General features: G+C 40.4%; 1 protein-coding gene across 7 annotated transcripts in view; it reads left to right on the top strand.

Annotated features, from left to right (window-relative positions):
* The window catches only part of GRB10 (growth factor receptor bound protein 10), a 147,272-nt gene that overhangs the window by 88,381 nt on the left and 37,210 nt on the right, over positions 1-21,681 (top strand). For all 7 annotated transcript variants that reach the window (XR_009742643.1, XM_061449153.1, XM_061449152.1 and 4 more), the window contains 2 exons: positions 2,724-2,940; positions 5,759-5,900. Coding sequence is in view for 6 of the 7 variants with exons in the window: in XM_061449153.1 (XP_061305137.1) it covers positions 2,724-2,940; positions 5,759-5,900 (359 nt within the window). In the remaining variant the exon portion in view is untranslated. The remainder of the gene's footprint in view (positions 1-2,723; positions 2,941-5,758; positions 5,901-21,681) is intronic.

The raw sequence follows: 21,681 nt of genomic DNA on the forward strand, positions 1-21,681 counted from the left end.
GATTTCTTATTTTTTATTTAGTTAAGTTCTGTAGAAGGCCATCACCAAGTAGCATGCTGGATTACTTGGCAGGCTGAGACATCTGCTGGCACTTCCGAGGTAGGCTACAGCAGGGAGGTTTCAATTGCAGCGTGCTGAAATCTCTCCAAAACATAATGGTATTTACTAGTAAATGCTTTTGTTTAGAGAGGAAACTGTACAAAATTCAAGGTTGCAGGCTTTGTCTTCAAAAAGCTTAAGGATCTGCTCTTCTGCAGAAGTTTTACACAAGTCTGAGGGCTATTATTAGCTGCAGTGCACCCACAGAGAAAAGGAGCTGACAGAGGAGTGAAACTAGGTTCTGGACTTCAGTGCAACATATTATTAGGAGAATTTTGTGTGCACCTTGTCAGTGCCTGTCCTATTGGAAATTGAATTTAGGTGTGTAATTGATGTGCTTAAAAGCCTTCTAATGGTAATTCAGTGCTTTAAACTATGTACTTGGTTTGCTTAGTATTTTGCATGAAGTGCATCATTTTATGCATATTAGACTTCATATTACACCTTTGTGCCTATTTGATTATTCAGGGATAGCTTGAGCTGACTCTTAATCATTCCTCCCATGTTACAATCATCTGAAAACTTAAACATCTTGCATGCTAATAGCTTTGTCGAAGTTGCTAATAAATTAGCACCCTCGGGGACCAAGCCATACGGCCTTCCACAGAATGTACGCCTTGACTTTCTTTCCTTTCTTTTTTTACCCAGCTAGACAATTGCTGTTAGTTGCTGTAATTTACTCCCTGACTCTGTGGCTAGGGTCTGTCTTTTATGTCTCCTTCATCCAACCCCATAGCTTTTAGTTGACAGCCATGTGACACCCTACAGCTCAGTCTTCTGGTACTTTAGATGAATGATAAAATTCAAAACCCTTGTAATTCAGCCTCTCCCTCTTTATACTCCTACTGCTGTGGTTCCCTTGTGATTGCTCAAGAAGTGTTTTCAATATGTCCTCTCCAAATACAATAAGAATCTGGAGGATGGAATGAAATTTAAATTGCAACTCTGTCTTGAGATCCCCAAAATAGCAGGGAAATTACTGTAGACTTTGTCCAAGCAAAGCAAAGTCTAGATTATTGAAAATGCGTGAACTAGCTGATAGACAAAGCAGCTGGTGTAGCCTAGTGAAGGTGAGTCTTAGTGCTAGGGTAGTAGCTGTTAAGTACCCAGACTGAGGGAAATAGCCCTGCAGAAATGAAAGGAAGAAACCTGTTTGTGGGTTGATGGGTTTGTATTGGTTTTTAACGCATGTTCAAACCTAGAAATCCTGTGAGTGTATTTTCAGAGAAGACTATGTTGTTTTTACTTTGGTAAAGGCCTGCTGCCTTTCAGGGAGCAATGTAGTATTTCAAGTCATTTAATAGCGCTCAGATGTAGGAACATGACCAGCACCTGTTTAAGTCTGAGCAGATCTTTGATTCATCCAACACAGAAAACTGGAACTGTCAGAGTCCAAAACAGTTGCTGTGTAAATGCAGTGCTCCTCATCCCTTTGTAGTTACAGAGGCATGTTGATGGTGGACAGAAACTGAATGGTACTGTTTCAGGTTATATTGTCAAGGAAGGTGATATTGATACCAAATTAAATCGATTGATACCAAATTGTTCATGGTGTCCTAAAGTATTCTAAGCGGTTGCAAGCTGAATGGTGGTTATTTACCTAGAAAACAAGGCAAGAGTATAGGTATCAAAATATTTGGAGTGAAAAGCTTATTTTAATGCATAGTGCTGTGTAGATGTTTGCTGGCTCCATTGCTTGGATCTGCTGTCCATTCGTGTCATGAAGAGTTGTGAGATTCAAAGTTTTCAGACAGCAGTGGTATATTTTTACCGGTCCGATTGATACGGCTGGAAAATAAGGGCATATTTTTGGGTGCTCAGAGTTGTATTTGGTCTGAAGTAGCTGTTCAGGCAGTGGCTGTGCAGTAACCAGAAGCAGATATCGATGTGTGTGTTCGTCAGCCCGCTGAACTCCTGATAGGGAGTGACGTAACTTGTGGCTAGGGAGTAATTACAGTGCTCTGCAATAGGAGTTCAGAGAGTGGTTAGTGCAAAGGGCTTGTGGAGTTCTGTTTTCTTGCAGAGTAATTATGATCATTAATACCCCTTTATCACAAAAATATGCAGAAATACAGAAGGGATTTTTAGCAAACTATAATGATTGCTTTCCAATGCATACAGCAGAGGAGTGTTTCTTCCACCTATTGACTTCTGCAATATTGCCTTGTTTTTTCTTCTAAATTACTGGATCTTACAAAGTGTTTATTATAGTGTGTGACAATCTGAACTTGATAGATTGAGAAGCTGAACTGAGGTATTTGTAAGTGATATACTTTTGAAATGTATGTTTATCAGTAATTGAAGTGGTTTCGCATTAGCATTGACATTACTCAAAATCCCACCAAATTTTAGTGATTTACATATATATATTGATATATATGTAACGCACATATCTATATAGTAAATACTATAGTAGGAATACTTCATTCTGTGCCAGTAGCTTTTCACCAAGGAAGCCAAAATAAATCTCTGCCATTTCTGCAATTAAAAGAAAATAATATTGTACTATCAACATATAACTATAAAATTGTGTATAACTTTATGTAGACTTAGTGTTTGGTCTTTCCAGGCTTCTTTATCTGGGATTTCCGAATGTGTCACCCTGCCTTCATTTTGTCTTTCAGATGACGATGTGGACCTAGAAGCTCTGGTAAATGACATGAATTCCTCATTTGAAAGTTTATACTCTACGTGCAGTATGCAGTCAGAAACCACTCCGCTCCTTCACAATGGTCAACTCAGCCGCAGTCAGTTGCCATCTTCAGGATCAAGTGCACTGCAGCCCATGTCTCCAAGGCAGAAGGTGCAGCGGTCTCAGCCAGTGCGCATTATGGCAGTAAGGTAAGAACAGGGACTTACCTACTTTTTGTTAAAGTTGTCTTGCTCTATCTTTGAAGCAACTAAGTTTCGAAATAGATCAACCTTATTAGGAGCAGAGTAGTGTTAGACTGGACTTTTGCATAGGAAAAATGATATACCAGGTAGGTGAAAGACATAGATACTCGAGATATTCTGTAAAATTAAAAAATGTCACCTTTTCATCCTTGTTTTTAATCAACAGTTTGATGTATCTGTAGTAGCAGATGTGTAGAAATGTACGATTTGTACAGATCTGTTGTACAAATAGTATGTTATTTTACTAACTGAAAAAATTATATCCATATTAGGCTTTATTTTCAAACTGTTTATAACTTCTCTCAGGTGTGGTGCCTACTGACAGCTTCTTGGTTTTATAAAATGTAAGATCATGCAAATAGAAGAAGGCACATTCAGGTAGTTTTGATATACAAAAATACCCCTTTCTTTGTAGAGGTCTTCTGACTGGTCCGAGACAAACAAACGAGGAGCACATCATAGTTACTTAAGTGTTCTTCCTAGAGCCCTTTCAGCTCTTTCACCTGGGGTATGCAGTATGTAAGTCATAACAAAAAAAGAGTTTGTTTCCAAGTTGTCAGGATGGGGTCTTGAATTTAGGCTTTAAGTGGAATACTCTTGGTAGTGATGAGAGTGTCCATAGGTGATGCTGAGATTCGTAAAAATCTTCTTTTTAGGCAGTAGGAGGAAAGGAGCACCTATCAGCATGAGTAGGTAAATGCCTGAATCACAGATTTGGAGTGTTTCTTTCCTTGTAGTTAACAGTGTCTTCTCCAAAAGAAATGAGAAGTAATAATAATAGAAGAAAAATCACAGATGTTGAAAGGGTTGCTTCTAATTCTTTATGCTAATGTATTTCCTGTAGAAATGGTATTCTTAAGATAGTCAGTTTTTCTGTATGAATGTATAGTACGGAGTAACTACAATACAACCAAGTCAGCTAATGATGCAATCATTTTTACAAGTATTTCATATTTAATTTTGAATAGGGCTGTAACTAGAAAATGCACTCTCTAGAGCACTATAACTGTCAATGTTTTGTAAATATCTCAGTCAAAGCAGTTCATTTAAACTATCTGTGGCATTTCAAAACTCAGCAACTCTTTTTTGAGAACACTGCCTTTCTGAACTCTTGTACTTTCATACGCACAAGAACATTGTGTGTTTACTGTTAAAAAAATAATGAACTTTTGTTCAGGGTTATCTCCACCTCCATAGAGCGGGGTCTATGAAAGAACGGTTGACTGTGGTAATTCTCTTAAGAGCACAGTTTCATATGTGTATCAGTCGTGAGGTAAATGATGCCCAGCAGCAGTACAGGCAGAGCAGAGCGAAGCATAGTGAATTCCTGTTTAAAAAAAAACTACAGCTTTCAAATCTTGCAGTACCTGTAGTTCCACTTCTTGTAACGGAGGTCGGTCAGAAACTTGCAGTACAGAGCTGCTGATACAAGTCTACCGGGTCGAAGAAGTACTACACTGTCCTTTACCCTGTGCTGTAGGGAAGTACACACATGGTAAGCACAAAAAAAAGTCAAACAGGTCAAGTAGTTGTTTGTATGACTCATGGTTGGAACCTGCTATTTCTAGCAAAAAAAAAAAAACACAACCAAATCTGCAAGGCTTATTTATGGAGGAACATCAAGGCAATTAAATTGCAGCATAGTTACCTGCAGAGCAGATTTCCCAGTAGTTATTTTTCTCAGTCCCCCATGTTCTGGTACAGACAGAGACAGTGAGCCTGCACAGGGTGGGATGCACTGCCACAGGCAAACCCGGTAGTTATCTCCCAGGCAGCTCTGTTAAGAAAAGGCATGGGGAAAAATGAGAGCAAGTTGAGTTTTTAATGATCTGCATTTCAAACCCTGCAGTCAGTGGGTTGTCTCTGGAAACTTCCACGGTTGCCACTAGATGGTGCATTCTGCAAAGGCGTTGGCAGGCCAGCCTGCTGCGGTCACCTAGGTGACTGAGTACATCTTCAGTGGTAATGCCCAGACGGTAGGGAACCCTAAAGCTGCCTGTGTGGTCATGAGTAGGTCTTGCATGTTTTCAAGCTTTTCTGTGGCAACTGGTAGGCTTTAGTTTTCCTTTCATTGATGTGGGCAGTGCAGATGTGTCATAAACTGGAGAACGAAGCTCTGTTGGTCCTGTGTAGAATCATGTGATATATCTCAGGAGATACAAACTCGTCTGAACAGTAACTGTGGAACTAACATAAGATGGGAGGGTGTAATTGCAGTTTATTGTTCAAGCTGAGTCTTTGCATTTCCATTAGGAAATGCCAGGTTGCCTGGAGATGGAATCTGGTATTGTAATGAGGTGACGATAATTGGTTTCAGTCTCAGCTTAGAGATTTTACAGGGATACACCTTCGTTTGCAGATCCACATGGAATTTGGCTCTGAGTGAATGCCATTGTGCTCTCCTCTTTCACGTTAGTTTGGAAGAGCTTAACTGACTTTATGGCACGCAGAGCTTAAGCTTGTCAGCTAGTACTTACAGCAGCGAGTACAGACAGATATTTCTATTTATTTGCATAGTTACCTCAGTTACGTACCCAACTAATCAAGTTATAACCAACAAAACATAGATGCCAGATTGGTCATTTTTAACATGCAGTTAACTACTTTGAGCTTGCAGTTGCTCTAACTGTATAGTAGTTGCTTAGAAAAAGAGTGATTTTGGTTCCTTTTCCTTAGTATCATTATTGTAAATGGTGGGGCAGGAGATCCAGGTCTAGCGATGCCAGTTTTCTCCTCTTAATGCTTAGTGCTTCTGTGTTTATAGGCGCCTTCAAGAAGAAGAACAGCAATTCAGAACATCATCTTTGCCGGCCATCCCAAATCCCTTCCCAGAACTTTGTAGCCCTGCAAGCTCTCCAGTGCTGGCCCCTGGATCTTTACCTCAGGGTCAACCCGCTAGTAAGCATGTGAGTATGGGACAAAGCTTTGGATCATCCATTCATTTTCAGACCAGGAGTGGATTATTTCATTTTGAAGGTAGAAAGAAAGTTTCAAGATAAGCAGAAATACTTGTAGAGCTTGTCTGTGAGTAGGGCAGCGCTGGCTGGGAGAGTGTCTTCAAGCAGGCTTCAGTCCTTTTTTAAAAGGTTTGTAAGAATGAAGTGTAAAAATGAATCAAGTCTTGTTTCAGAAGTGTGCACATTGTGAATGAAGCGGTAATGCCTAATATCTTTTGGATTTTGTTAAGTAATGACTTACTAATTCAAAGTCAAGTTAATTAGCTTAGAGTTGGAGGAGGATTTGTCCATGTTATACTGCATATTCTAGGTGCTGCAAAAATACTGAACAGCTGTTTAAGCACATGGTGCTGCTTCATTTTGCTGTTTTTCATGAAGCTGCTCAAAAACCAAAGTAATGTTATTAGAGCATGTAACTAGGCACAGCTCTTTATAATGGGATTTAAACGGAGCACTGTTCCATGGAAAGCTGGTTGAGTGGCTCTCTGGGTTCTTGGCAGTGAAGACAGCACAGATCGAGCTCTCACGTGGTCCAGAGCGATAACCTCAGTGACACTGCAGTTTTTCTTCTGTCCTGTTCCACTATCTGAGAAACCAGCCACCTATTTTGTGTCAGTCCTTGAGCACATTTAAAGCCTAAAGCTTGGCTCAAAAAACCTGTGTTTTGCAAACCATGCTGACTTGCATGGGATGAAAAGATGGGTTGCTCTTACTGATTATTGGCTTAGAACAGTTCTGTGAGTACCCAAAAATAGTATGGTGTTCTGTATCAATGCTCAATTAGTTTGTAACTAGCTCCTGCATCTGCTCTGACTGATAAAGGGGTTTGGGTGCACAGCTAAGCTACACGCAGTAGACTGGTGTACACCTTTGCATCCTCTGTATTGCTTTACATTGCCATAAACAAGCTGTCTGTTTTCTTGAAAGACACGGTGCCTCTTCATTGGTTTTGCTGAATTTTTTTATATGCACAAGACAGATAACTGAAGAATGCTGTAGAGGAAAATTAGAGTCATCCTGTTGGGAATGCAGCAGGACCTCATCAGAGGTCTGGGTGCTGGCTAAAGCAGAGAGACTGTTCTGCCAAGGCAGTGCTAATCTGACTTCAGGGAGACAAAACAAGGGGCAATTCTGCCTCCTGGCACTTGCCATCAGGGCAGCAGCATAAGCTGCCTTTCTGAGCCGAACTGAGGCGCTGATCTATCTGTGTTTACCATTCAAAGTGTTCTCCAGTTTCAGGAGCTCTTTGCCTTTTAGCTTTATGCCTTAATAAAATTAACCAAGCCACCATAAAGATCACTCTGTAAAGCCTTAAAAGCTCTTAGGTGATCTGTGTGTCAGTTTTTGATGGAATTTAGAAACTAGTGGTTAACAGCACATAAATACAAGTAAACAATCTTTTAATGTATATAAGAAATAAGAAGACTGCTATAAAGACAGAATAAAAGTATATTTTTTCCCGCATTTTACTTTTTAAATTAATCTACCTAATTTTAAAATAGAAAATTTCGACAAGCCTTTTGAAAGCCTAAAATGAAGTAAATACTGTATAGATATGCTTGCTGCTGAAATTTTTAATCAAAACCAGTCTGTTGTAGTGGTAAAGAATTTTAGGGTACAAGATGAGGAAGTAAAGCTTGTTGGACAGCAGTGGCTTCTGTAGATGCACATATATTGTTCATTTCAGTTTATTGACTAATTGGGGGCAGATGAGAAACTTTGGGTCAGCATGAGGGAAGGATAGGAAGTGTTCTTTTCCTCACATCTCTTGTGAGGATGCTGGAGACTCCTCATGCTAGACCATGTCAGCCAAGGCTCTGTCCAACCTGGCATCGAACACTACCAGGGATGGAGCATTCCACACTTTTTTTTAACAACGGGTTTGTAATATTGCTTACGCACTGCTCTGCATTTATTTCATGCTCTTTCTTGGCTCAGCAAAGAAAAGTAAAAGCAGTAAAATAATGCTGCAATAAACCTTATTTTTTTCAGTAGGTCGGGGTTTTTTGTTTTCTCATGATGATGAAGCATTTTCTTTATCTTGCTTCCAAAAAGTGCACATATTTGGAATATTTTTTTTATATACTGTATTTTCTGAGATCTGTTGGATAATGGTACTGATTTCACCACAGCAGAGAGCAGTATGCCACCTCTAGCTCTGCTGCCAGTCAGGCAGTGAATACTGCTTTTAAAGCTTGATGGCTGCAGGAACGCATCACAGCTGCTCCCCAGAAGACAGAGAACAGTGAGAAATAATGGGTCTTCTGTACTAGCACGAAACTAAAAACACATGTAGGCAAATGGGATAGTCATTTAATGGCAGCATCAATATATCTATCTGGGAGGTAAAGCTGGAATGTTAGGCTGATTGAAGTCATTGCAGATTTTTCTTTTTGACTCTGGATAATGTTCCCTGTTACGGAAGAAAACCTAAATTAATTTTTTTTTTGTAGATACTACATTTTTTATTTTTTTTTTTTAGCCCACGGGCAGGTTGAATAACTGATACATAATTTAGGAGTAAAAGACTTAGAAGAGAAATAACTGAACTTTTAGGTTATGTTTTAAAGGCTATCATCCACTGAGCAACCTCTACAGTGCCATGGTCTGGACTGATACGGTTGTGTGACCAAACACATCTGGTGGCAGAGGTTAAGAAATGAACTTGAACATGCTCCTTTGGAGTTCAATTCTGATTTTCTTGCTGGAGTTCTGCCGGTGGAAACAGCCCACTTCGGGTTAAGCTCTGCAGTAAGAATGTTAGACGTTGACCTGTTGATAGTGAACAGCACATGGTTCTGTAGATTGGCACCGCTGAAGCTTTAGTAATGTAGTCAACCAGCTGGTGAGTACATTGGAAAAAGTAACTAGCTGTGCTGTTGTGTCAGTAGCTACTTCAGCTACTGGTGGGATGAGACACCACCGATGTCTCTCTTGAGTTTGGAGAAAGCATGACCCTTCAAGCAGTAGCTGCCAAAAACCTCTAAAGTTCTTTAGTTGAGAGCGGTGTTGTCTGTAAGCTTCAGCAGGAGATGATGGGAGAGGAGCTACCTGATCAGTGCGTGCTTGTGTTTCCTCCTTCATCATGTGCCTCTCTGTCCTTGAGTGCCACCATCTGACTCTTGTTATGGAACCTGACCATGAGAAACTTCACCAAACGCCTGTGAGCAGCATGTGAGTGCTCCACTTTTGATTCTGGGAAGGGCAGGTTAAAGGTAGGAGCAGGAAGGACATTTTTTGGGTGATACCATGGGACATTGCAAGACCATGTGATATTTTTTTCTCCTCTCCCATTACCCCATGGCTTTGCTCGTAAAACACATGCACACATAGATACAGGAGATCACCCTGTGTCTGAGGGGTATAGTGATTGCGGGCTGGGAGAAGGGACAGCTGAAAGTTTTTTAAACATCATTTACTTAAGAGGATAAATATGTTTGTCTAAGAAAAATGGAAACCAGAAAATTACACCAAACCAAGACCAAACATTTGTCCAAAAGATTGCTAAAAACATCAGACAGCTAGGTTACCACTAATTGAAGTCCATCTTTGTGTTGCTGGTATAAACTAAGAACTGGTTGGTAACTTAGGTTATAATTTCTGGTTGTGTACAAATATTTTGGGAAAAGCATGCAATAATTACATGTAGGTCACTGCAGTGCCACAGGATATTAGGCTAAAGTATCTTGTGCGAGTCAATGAAGCTTTCAACTGTAAAAATAGGGCAAATTTTTCACATCCCCCCTCTATACAGCCCAGGCAAACTTCCAAATAGCAGCTTGACAGACAAAAATTATTTACTCTTTTCTAGCAAATTAAATTCACAAACGGGTATGAATTCATGCCATTCTTTTTTTCCAGATTTAGTTACCCTTCAAGGGAACTCTTGTAAACAGACTTCTTAGTTTTAATTGTTTTAATTACATGTTATGATGCACTTTTTGGTTGGTTGTTTTTTTTTTTCTTCCCGTAAAGCTTTTATGCTGGCTCTTCTGGAGACAAGGATGTTGATTTCCAAAAGCTGTGTGAAAATACAAACTTTTGTTCAATGGAAACTTGATGTACCAAGTTGGATTTTGCATGTGCGGCAGCAAAGTTTGTTCTTAATGCTACAGCTGAATAAGCTTTAGCAACAAAACATTCTGAAAATGAAAAATGCCATCAGATTGTGCCAACAGGACTTTACTTTCTCTGAACCGGCTAAATGCCGTAGCTGAGTTAATCTGGACAATTCCTTAGGTCAAGGACCAGGCAATCCCTTTGGCCCAACTTTAAAATACTGGTTTTCATGGGTATTTCCCATGATATATGATGTTTCTCTCAAATCTTTCTTTAAAGCAAGACCCTTAACTTAAATAAATAAATCATATGTAGGTTGCTCTGAGGCTTGTTTAACTCTGATGCCTTTTTTCTAAGAAAGTTGTGATTTTGTCTGGAAAAATTGGGAGAGATCAAGCAGCCATTGCAGGGCTGTGATCTCACTGTATGAAGACAGACCTTGCACTTCCCTGGGCGTCCCTTTCTTGGTTGGAGAAGTAACAGTTTCCCAAACTAAATGAACTGAATTTGATGAACAGTGTAAGAAAGAGGTTGCGTTACTTGTCATTTGCCCTGTGTCGTGTAGGCATGTTGTCCTGTTATCCCTGAAGAAGTCAGCAGGGGTGAGCTCGCAAGTTTCATTTGCTTGTGGCTGAAGAAGAGAGTTACAAATACCTGAAGAATAATGAGTCTGCTGGACTAAGCTAAAGACAGTCCTCAGCACTGTTCGTGCTGGGCAGTCAGTGGGGCTGCAGGCTTTTCAACTGGAGCCCCTCACATGGTCTGCCAGGGCAGAGTCAAAGCTGCTGTTTCTCCTTCCTCACACCTGTTACATCAAGAAGAGTCTGTTCTTGGTTTTGGAAAGTACCAGAACAGTAGTTACAGTCCCGCCATGAATTACTGGAAATATTCAGGGCATCTCACACTCAAACCCAGAAGTATGCTATTTGTTGAGAGTTTTTGTTTTTGATGACACAAACCTGGCCCCGCTCCCAGGAGCATTTTGGCTCCCCACTCATAAGTGACGCTCCGGCAGTGGGAGTGTGCTGGGAGGAGGGCTGCGTGGTCAGGACCAGCGGCAGTGTGCCAGGGGACGCATTGCCCAGCCAAGGGTGGTCTGGCACACACTCTGTAGGATGGGACCAGCCTGACCCAAACATGCCCTGCTGCACACGTGCTGGTGGACCTGCCGGGTGTTCAGCCACACATTAATGCTTGCAGTTGTTGTAAAGAGCTGTTTTTCAGTAGTAATGCCATTGCAATTAACCTTTAGGATGCCTTGTGTAAATACTGAGCAGTCTGTAGCATATGCTGCGGTAGCAGCGCATTTGTGTGTTCACACTGGATTTTTGTGTGTGCATCTGTGTTGCCTTGTACATTTTTGTTGTGCAACATTACTTGTGTTATAATTAATTAATGGCATGGTGAGAATATAATTTAGGTGTTCTGTGCTTTCCTCAGGAATTGACAGAATTGAGAAACTAGCAGGCTGAGAATGCAGGGGAAAACAGGAAAACGTAACATGAGAGAAAGTCTAGTTCTGTCTATGGCGAGCCAGGCAGGAGTGAGTTTGGGTGTAAACGTCAGTGCAGTAGGGAATAAAAAAAACAGCCTAGAGCTGTATTGAGCAGTTGCAATTATACCATAAGTGAATTGTTGAGATGAATGAGAGATGTCATAATTTTATACTGATAGCCTTTAAGGAGTTGCTCAGCTTAGTGGGAATGGCTATGCTGAGTCTCAGCTCTCCTTGTTGTCTGTGCTGTGTGGACTCGAGGTGTGTGTTCAGGTTTAGGCCTCTGCTACCCAGTAGGACAGATGCAAGAAAGCACCAGCTCATAGGTTAGAGACCCTGCTGCATATCATAAGTGACCTTGCGGCCCCACGTTGTTGCCAGCAATGAGCAGGCGAATTGACCGCGAGGTCCTTTGAGGAGAGAGCTGAGGCAGCCCTTACCGAGCTGTGCCAACACCTATAGCTGAGCCGAAGGTGATGCCCCAGTGGATGCTGTGGACATGCATAGTGCAGGACTGGGAAGATGCCTTATTTTTTGCTTGCTTGCTGGCATCTGCTTCTAGGGACAGAAGGCAAAGCCAGTGTTTAGTTTGTTCATTTCCAGACCATCAGCACAGTGGTTGCTTAAGTATCAGGAGTGATGCTGTTTACTCACAGCTAGAAAAAGGCTACTTTGGACTTGCGGTAATTACCTGGGCAGTGAACCATGCCCACATTTTAAATGGAAATCTGTTTGAAATGTCCATCTTCACTTAGGTAGTGTTTGTGTGTGGATGCACAGGGGAAGAATGAACTTGCAAGTTCATTGGAGTGGTAACAGGATGTTTATGCATTGCTCCAGAGCGTGCAGATATGATTTTGTTCCATTTCCTAAACAGAGGGGGCGTTAGTTGGAATTTAATAATGCTTTTGCATTAGAAGAATACTGCTGAGTTAATTAAATCATTATGGGATGAGTTTCAATTCTCTGAGCTCTTGATTTATAATCTTCTTATTGCTATCAAATTCTTATTGTATTATTCTTTCTCCTACTAGGAGTGCAGAATTACTGTACTAAAAAGTGGTTTTGTTTAATTAATGTAAGTACCTTTAATCTTTGCTTCAGCCTGGCTGTAATCTGAACATCATTTACAAAACGTATATAAAAGAGAGCTTAATCTGGACTTGTTAAAAAGCAAGCCATCACTGATTCATAAAAGCTACATGTCATGTTTCTGTGTTGGCATTAGGATGGCTCTTTCTCTCCAGTGGTAGACCCTGCTGCTGCCAAGGTTACTGGAGCTGGTTTCTCCTGCTGCATTTCAGGAAGCAACGTAGTTGAAAATACTTTCATTATGCCACGTGCCATAAGTGGTTGGTTTTCTCCGGTTGCTGAGGAATGGCAGTTGGAAGCAAATGGACTGACTATCAGCTGAGGGTTTGGATGGGAGATCCCATTGAACACTGGATGTTTTTGGGGAACCTGCATAAAGCAACTTTATCTCAGCAGACTTATTACCAGTGAAATTTTATTAGCGGCAAAGCAAAAACTATTCTGCAGGGGTTTAGAAAGGAGTGAAAATGGGAGAGACCTTTACAAGCTGCTTTTGTTCCTCACCAAACAGGGGCCACTTCAAAGCACCTAGATCTTTTCCAGCCACCCTTTTTATCTGCCTGTCTGATCCCTTGTCTGGCCAGAGTAACGAACTGTTCTGCTTTTTGGGATACTTAGATATGGACTATGAAGAACACCACTTTACCATGCACACACCCAATGTCAGTGATGTGCACTGCCCATCTGGGCATATCATCCCTACCTATGTCTCGTGCTTGCCAAGTGGTTGATGCCATTGCAGGAGGCATCACACTCACTGAAGTGTGCTCAGCAGCCAGAGAAGGCCTTAGCATCAAACTCAAGAGGGGGCTTTGAGTGCCGGGAGCAATGTCTGCACCCTGCAACCACAGGGGAATGTTTGCTGCCTCACCATGTGGTGACCTTGCATGTGTTCCTTCTCTCACCTTTTAAGTTCACCTTTTAAAATCACATTTCCCTACTATCCTTACCAGAATAGGTAACAAGAATTGGAACAAGCCATCCCTAAGGAAAAAACGTTACTTAAAAAAAACTGTAGAAAGCATTATGGAAAAGAGTATTCTAAGCTAAACAGCAGTGTCCTGATAGTAAAACACCAAGATTTAATTTTGCAGACAATTTACCCTCGGGCTTCTGTGAGTCATTTTTGAGCTTGTCCTTGCCTGCAAACTGTTAAGAGGAGGTAATTACTCTGAAGTAACTTGTTTGTCATACTGTTGCTGGTCACACTTTATTTTCCCTATTGCTTACTAAAATCCACTGAAAGCAAGCCAACCACAGTATTTCCAGACCTTACAAATAGCTTTACAGATGTTGGCAGCAATTTTGTTCCCCAAGTATTCAGTTATGTAGAACAAGGTATAGACAAGATCTTAGATAAGTGTCAATATCAGGTACACAGTTTTAGCATTGAAAAATACCTGCTGTATTTGCTGTCCCAAACTCCAGAATAGTGTTACGTTTAAGTGATTCAAGCATATGTGTGTGTGTATATATATGAGATTGAAAGATTGCTTGCAGTACTGTTGCACACACTGCAATGGTTTTATGGAGCAGCTTGAAAAGAAATAGGCATTGAATATATAGACATGTGATCAGCAGTGCAGTCTAGTTGAAGGCCTGTTGGCAAGTTCCATCTGAATATGAGGAAAAACTTCTTTACTTGGAGGATGGCAGAGCACTGGAGCAGGCTTCCCAGAGAGGTTGTGGTGTGGTCTTCTATGGAGATACTCAATCTGAATAACCCATCTGAATGCAATCCTGTGCAGCCTGCTCTCGGTGAGCCTGCAGCAGGTTTGGATTAGGTAATCTCCAGAGGTCCCTTCCAACTCCAGCCATTCTATGATTCTGTAATACATATCCATCATGATTTGCGTCCTTGCCTATTGGGGTGTTTTGGTTGCTTCGGGGGAATGGGGTTGGTTTTGTGTGTTTTTTTTTTTTTAACTGCACAGTTGAAAAGGGTAATCTAAACCCCAAATCTCTTATTGTTTCAGAGAGAGGCTGTAATTCCAAGAGGAGCAGAGTTCTTGTTATCTGGGGGTACAGGAGAGCATCACATACAGCTCCAGGGACAGGGATCGCGTATTTCTAATCATTTGTACAGTGTGACACATTTCTTCTTATTAATATCCTAGAAAATATTAAGGGAAAATCAGGAGGCAGCCAACTATATTTGTGCAAATGTGCCTTCAGTATAATTTCCCTTTGCTCTCAGTGAACATTTAGTTCTGCGTTACACTGCATGCAAGTAACAAATGAGCATTTGCTTACCGGCTAATTAGGCATAACTTAGAGCAGTACTTAATTGCAACACTTCAAGCAATACAGAGGAGTTTCAAGCCGATCTGGCTAACAAGAAATTAACTTTGTGCTCTGCTCGGGGTTGTGCTAGCTGCTGTTTTTGTAAGGTTTCATTGTGACTTGCCCTCTCTTATGTGCATGGAATAGTGCTTGGGCAATATCCAGAAGTCACTTTTTGTCTAGAAGAAGCCTTTAGGATTTAAACTATAGCAGGATATTCTGCAACAAGTGCGACAGGGCAAGGGCATGGTGGAGTCTTTTAGTGAGTAGGGAAAGTGCCTGTGCAGCAGATACTTGCTTTGAGTGTCTCTAGCAGTTAATCCATCCAACAGATGTCCAAAGGGGTCTCAGTTGACAGACTCCGATGTTGATGTAAAACCATTAAAGTGAAAAAGCTAAATGAACTTTATAGAAAGGTTTCTATGTGTTACTTTTATCCCTTAAATAAAGGAATAATCTAGGAGTTCTGAAGATGGTGAAATAAATTCTACAGCACTGTAAATACACTCACATCAGTTTCTCCTCTTTGCCTCTTTCTCAAGCCTTCTCTAAGATGCAGCTGAAAAAAGCTGTGGTGGTGAACTGATTCTTTTCTAGCAAAATGGTCGAGGATGATGTGCATACAAAGGGCTTGTTTTTCCCCTAAGCCAGAGTCTTGGAAGTGCTAATTGCCCTACATTCAAACAGCAGCCATTAAGGAAGGGGAGACCCTAATAAAATCCCAGGAAAAAATAATACTAAATAAGTGTTTATAGTGCCAGACATGTTTCACAGTGACTGCATTCCTTTAGGAGTTTGCAGCAACCATTGCTTTCTACATAATTGAGTTTCTCTCTATTACAGTTACATCTTTTCTGAATATAAAACTGCAAAGTATCTGGAGGTTCAACCTAGGGGCGATGAAGATGAGGACTGCTGGAGTTTAGAGGAATTAGTCCCTTTTCTTGGTGGACTGCTTTGTTACTATATTTTGAAATCTGTAAATGTAGGGAAGTAAAAGCTGATTTATTTTTTTCTCTCAAACTATGTGACAATATTGAAATAGAATTTCAAGCCAGTAAGAGCTCACTGAGTTCAAGAAGTATATTAGAAATATTTGAAGAGAAGGTATCTAAAATTTGAGTTTATTTATGAGCTCAGGTGGCTTGGCTTAGACTTGCGTGTCAGTGCAGAACTCTGATTCTGATATAAAAGGACTTCTATTATTTGTGTACAAACGCGCTTCTGTTGGTGCTAAGACCAGTTTTCTTGCAATGACTTAGCAAATCTTTTGAAAGGTTAAAGCATATTTCTTTATGCTGAGTGAGGCTTCTTTTTGACTACAGCCATGATTAAGTATTTGAGAAGGACATACTTGCCTTTGCATAACATGGTTGCAAGTAAAGTTTGTATGCTGCAGCTGAGCTACCAATATCTGGAATTAAGTACCTGTATTGACCTCATTAATGCAAGACAAACTTGGAAGTCTTTATGTATAACAGACAAGCAGTAGGAATGACCATACTGTTTATATTATTTGCTGTGCAGTGGCTTTTCTTGCTGCTGCTGCTGGAAGGTGGCATATAGACTAATGAACAGCATGGCTATTTTTCACAGCTGTAGGCAGCCCTTTCTTGAATCTCATCTTGCAAAAAGTGAAGCTGAAAATCTTCAACTTTGGAGGAGGATACTGGGTCTGTTATCTTTTTGCTGAAGATAATCTTTACCTTTTTGTGTTTGAATTTCTGTCATGAACGTTTGTATCAGCGGAGGTTTGGACTTATTGTCAAAGTTGCACACAAACTCTAGCAGTGAGTTGGGTTTAATTTGGCACCTGCAACCAGATTAATTTGAGGTAGACATGGTAGTGCTATCTTGGGAAGTAATTGCATTCCACGTTTTGTTTAATTATCCTTATGTTTGACCATGGGACCTCTGCATGTGCCCTGCTCCTCCCCCCCCAGAGTTCCGTTGCTCTGTGCAAGGGCAAAAGTTTATGTACAGAATTGTATGTCTTTATGTTTATTCCACAGTAAAACTGAAATGAAACTTCCCAACAAATACCACTGCTGAGCAAATCTTAGCTATTTTTTTTTTTCTGTTTTACATTCCCTGGTCTCTTTATCATTACATGTCATATTAGGCAAATACTTGTCATAGTTCTTCACAGTGTCAAGAAATATGATCACCTTTAAACAACCTTAGGGTGGGAATTATTTCTGTGAACTATGGCTGTATAAAAATTACACCTTTCATTTGGGTTATGTGTCTGGGTATCTCCAGTCAGGGATGAGATAGAGGAGTACTTTTTGAGTACATTCAAGCTCTCTTAGGGTAGCAAAATTATAGAAGATGATAATTTGTACTGATGTGCCTCTTTTTATTGACCACAGTGGGAACCTGAGCGGTTAGTGAAGACGAGATGAGCTTTGACTGAGGTGGCTAGTGACAGCTGAAATGGCTGCCACCATTTGTAGTGATAGTTTGGGTGGAAGGCAAACCAAACCTTAAACTAGGTAGTGATCTGTGATGGAGAAGATCCTTGCCTTCCTCTAAACCATTCTATTAGGATAGGACCAAATCTGGCCATGTTTCTAAGTGGGTAATTTTTATTGACTGTTTTTCTGAACGGCCGACCTCCTCATCAGTTATTCCTGGAAGAAACAGTAGAGTTTGTTTATCTGGAGAGAATCTGGCAGCTGCAGGGCTGATTTTTTTCTATCGTCTGTTAAAGGCCTGTGAAAAATTAACAGTTTCTAACCACATTCTTCTTGTGTAAGTTAAAGTCAGTGCTCTTCCACACATCTCGGTAGTGCTTTGACTTCAGTGTTCAGACGTCAGAGGTAGCCATTGTCAATAGATGAACAGATATATAAGATTTAAAGAAGGAACACAGTCTTTCATACTTTTAGCCATAGATACTTGATACACTATAGTAATGCCAATTCTTCTGGGAAAAAAAATAACTGTTTTTTGAGGAAAAAATGGAGATCTGAGGGTGATGGTAGGAGTATCTCCTCTTCCAAGAGCCAGTAAGCCCACAGGGGAGAGTAACAGGAGGAGTTTCTAAGGTGGAGGATTGTGAAACTGGACCACTGTTCCAGCAGATAAATGACCTCTGATTTGTCTGCTGATTTTATGTGAGGAAAAGCTACCCTCAACTCTCATTTTGAGTAGCAAACCAAATGCAACAAACATAAGTTGGTTTGTGAAGAAGGAAGGAGGTCTAACTTTCCCAAATTAATTATCTTTGCAATGGAAAATCCAAGTCATTGGGATTTCTTTCTGATGTTTTAGTTAAAAAAGCTGAATTTGTCGTATCAAGGTGGTTTCCTTGTCGAACCCCAGAATGAAACTCTCTGGTAATTTATCTAATCCAGTCTGTACACATGGAAAATAATGGTCTTTACAGATAAGGTTAAGCCACCAGGCACTGTCTGTGGAAGGAGGATGTGTTACATGGCACCTAGAATAGGATGTACCTTTCGCTTTCTCTTTAAGCCCAGTTTTCATGATGTAGCTTGAGCAAGTTCATGCACTAGCTATTTTGTTACACTTTAAAAACTGAAATTGGTAGAGTGTATAGGTTGGCACAGCCTTGGTTGATGTGAGCCAAGCAAACTTGGGTTGTTTTCTGTACAGCTGGGTGTACTGAAAGAAGAACCTGCAGAACTCTGGCAACAAATCCACAAAACCACTTATTCCTCACAAGTTATGCTTTGGTTCTGATCCGTGTCTGTTATTTGAAGGGTGTATGAGCAACAGTTGAACTGAAAATAGTTTCAGTACAGAGTATTTTTTCTTAATACCCTGCAGCTAGCCAAAATTTTTTACTTTTGCCATGTGTAATCTTGTGCAACAAGATGGGGGAGTTGTGGAAGAAGCAAGTGTTGTGACACCTTTCTACACTGTACAAAAGGCAAGATAGATTTTTCTCCAATAGGAACCGTATGGTGGTTATGCTAAACCACCATCCAAAGACACAACCTTCTGAAGCTGGAAAAGGCAATAAAGTTTTTCCCATGTGTAGCATTGTCTCTACGTGAATGAATAAAGTGTGATAGCAAATGATATTTGCTGAATTCAACAGATTTAGTTGGACACAGAGTTAGAAATGAAGCAATAATTACTAATTACACATAATTATTACTTACTAGCTATTATTATTGGAGATTGTAATCATTAATGCAGTATTTTTTAATGGGCACTTTTCAAAATAAATTAGTTATGATGTGTACAGCTATTTGTTTAACCTTAGAAATTCTACATGGGGAAGAACAGAAGTAGGTGTTGTAATTTGAAATCTATAGAATTAAATTTGAATGTGTGTTTCTAGTTTACATATATGCAAGACTGCAGTAAGCATATGGTCTAAAAGACGCATATCTTAGTATTCGGATTCATATCAAAACCAAGCTAGTGTTTAGGGGGGGGCAGGGGAGGAAGGAAAACCACTGTTTATGTTCATATATATTTGTTTATGAAGTTTTGTCTAGAAGGGACTACTAAATTATGATGCTGCCCAGGATCCTAAACTGAGATGTTTACGTATCTTTTGGTACATGTTGGTCTAAGTTGTACTTTTGCCCTTTAGGCCTAGCCTTCCTAACGTTGTTCTTACATAGGTGGGTCTGTTGAGCGCACAACGTTTTTTGTTATATGTTTCATTTTGGATGCGAATGGAATTAAGTCACTCATGGAAATAGAAACTTCAGAATGTGAAAGATGTCCAAAGGTTGATCTACCTTCTGCCAGTCAATCTGGAAAAAAACGAGCTTGTGAAAAGGCAAAATAAACCTGACATCAGTGCTTTTACATTCTCTTTCAGTTTCTCTGTGGTTTGGTTTAAGAAGGTTTCAATGACCTAGATTTTTTCTCAGCAAGATTCTTAAGGAAGATCCATGATGTAAATACAGAGCCATCAAAATCCTTTTCAAAATTTGTGGCAGGATGGAAGTGAAAGTTGCTGGTCTTTCTGCATGGTGCATTTCTTCAACTTATTGCCAGTAATTTAGGGAGAGGAGAAAAGGGAAGAAGGGAGCATACTGGAAGGTAGTGACTGTTAACGTCTTATCTATAATGCATAAAAATACAGAGTTAACTCCCTTGTTAGTTGCCTTTCTGAGTCTTCAAAATGATCGATTTCTCCACGATCAGCTACAGTAGCAAGGCTACTATTAAAAGATTTCCCACTTAATTCCATGCTGAATTGGTTTCTAGGGGTGTCTGTTGTCTTACAGAAAAGATTCGCTCAATATTTGGTTTTTTCTATGGAGCTGTTTTTCCTATCCGTATGCCTGTGCTAAACAAAGAAACCAGGCATGTGAGCTATTTGAATATAAATGTCTTTCTAATACAGCTAATTATTTTAAATGTTTAATGGGAGCTTCATGAAAAGTGTTGCATAAACTTTTCAATTAGAGAGAAGGCTCGTTGATTGCATTTGCGCAATGTTTAATTGGGTGGACAACACAGAATAAATACGTTTGGAAATTATCTCAGATTACCTACTTTTAGGGGGATGCCTATAGGGAGGAGAAAGCTTTGCTTCCAATCAATTTCAAAGATAAGAGCTTAATTGGAAGCTGACTATGCCTTGACAGCTTCAGAGCAGCAGTGACTTCCATGTAAAATAATCTGAAGCAGATGCTGAATGAAGAAGCAGCATTTTCTTTCATGCAAGCTTTGGCATCAAATCTCTAGCATTATGTTATCTAGTTCTATATCAGGAAGCATTTTTATTATTGTGACATTGGTTTCAGCACACTACCTTATATTTAGACTTGCATAGTTAAGTTCATCAGCCTTTGACAAATGGATTTCAAGTATTTCTGAAACATTTACCTTAAAGGGAACTTTGAACCACTGTGGCATGGCTTGGGAGAATGCTGATGAAAGATCCTAGGAAAGGACCCAGTTAGGGTTACTAAGCTATGATCAAACTTCACTAGATTTTTTTTTTTTTTTAATGAGTTTAGTTAGTATCATGGTATTTTTGTAACCCTGCACTATTTGTGTAAGATATTACAGGCTAAGGAAATGGGCTGCCAGAAACCTCAGAAAGTTCAACAACAGCAACTGCAAAGTCCTGCACCTGGGGAGAGATTACCCCAGGCATCACTACAGGCTGTGGGACAGACACCCAGCTGGATAGCAGCTAGGCAGAGAAAGCCCTGGGAGTCCTGGTGGACACCAAGTTGAATGTGAACCAGCATTGTTCCTTTGCGGCAGCGAAGCCTGCTGATCTCCTGGACTGGCTAGGCAAAGCTTTGCCAGCAGGTTGAGGGAGGTGGTACTTCCCCTTTGTTCAGCACTGGTGAGGCCACAGCTGGAGTGCTGGGTCCAGTTCTGGGCTCCCCAGTACAGGAGAGCCATGGAGATACTGCAGAGAGTCCAGGAAAGGGCCACAGAGATGATTAAGGGACTGGAGCATCTCATGAAGAAAGGCTGAGAGAGCTGGGACTGCTCAGCCTGGAGAAGAGAAGGCTTGTGGGCATCTTAAGAATATGTAGAAGTACCTGAAATGAGGTTGCAAAGAGGACATAGCCAGACTTTTTTCAGTGGAGCCCAGTGACAGCAGTAGGTATAAACTGAAACTCAGGATTTCAAAATATGTCATATCTGAGTTACGTCCTAATACTAAGTTTGGAATTACAAGGATCAAGTTCACTGTTACAGTTCACTGTTAATTCAATTCTAACTACTGAATTTCTAAGAAGAGTAATCTTTTTACTTTCCTAGTGTGTGCCAGCTTTATCAACATAATCCACTTGAACATCTTGTAAGAATTTTGGGAAAATTTGCTTTCTGGGGGGGATTTCT

The sequence above is a fragment of the Pezoporus flaviventris genome, unplaced genomic scaffold, assembly GCF_033815535.1.
Source record: "Pezoporus flaviventris isolate CSIRO_AGI_PZ_B2104156 unplaced genomic scaffold, CSIRO_AGI_Pfla_v1 ptg000007l, whole genome shotgun sequence".
NCBI lineage: Eukaryota > Metazoa > Chordata > Aves > Psittaciformes > Psittacidae > Pezoporus > Pezoporus flaviventris.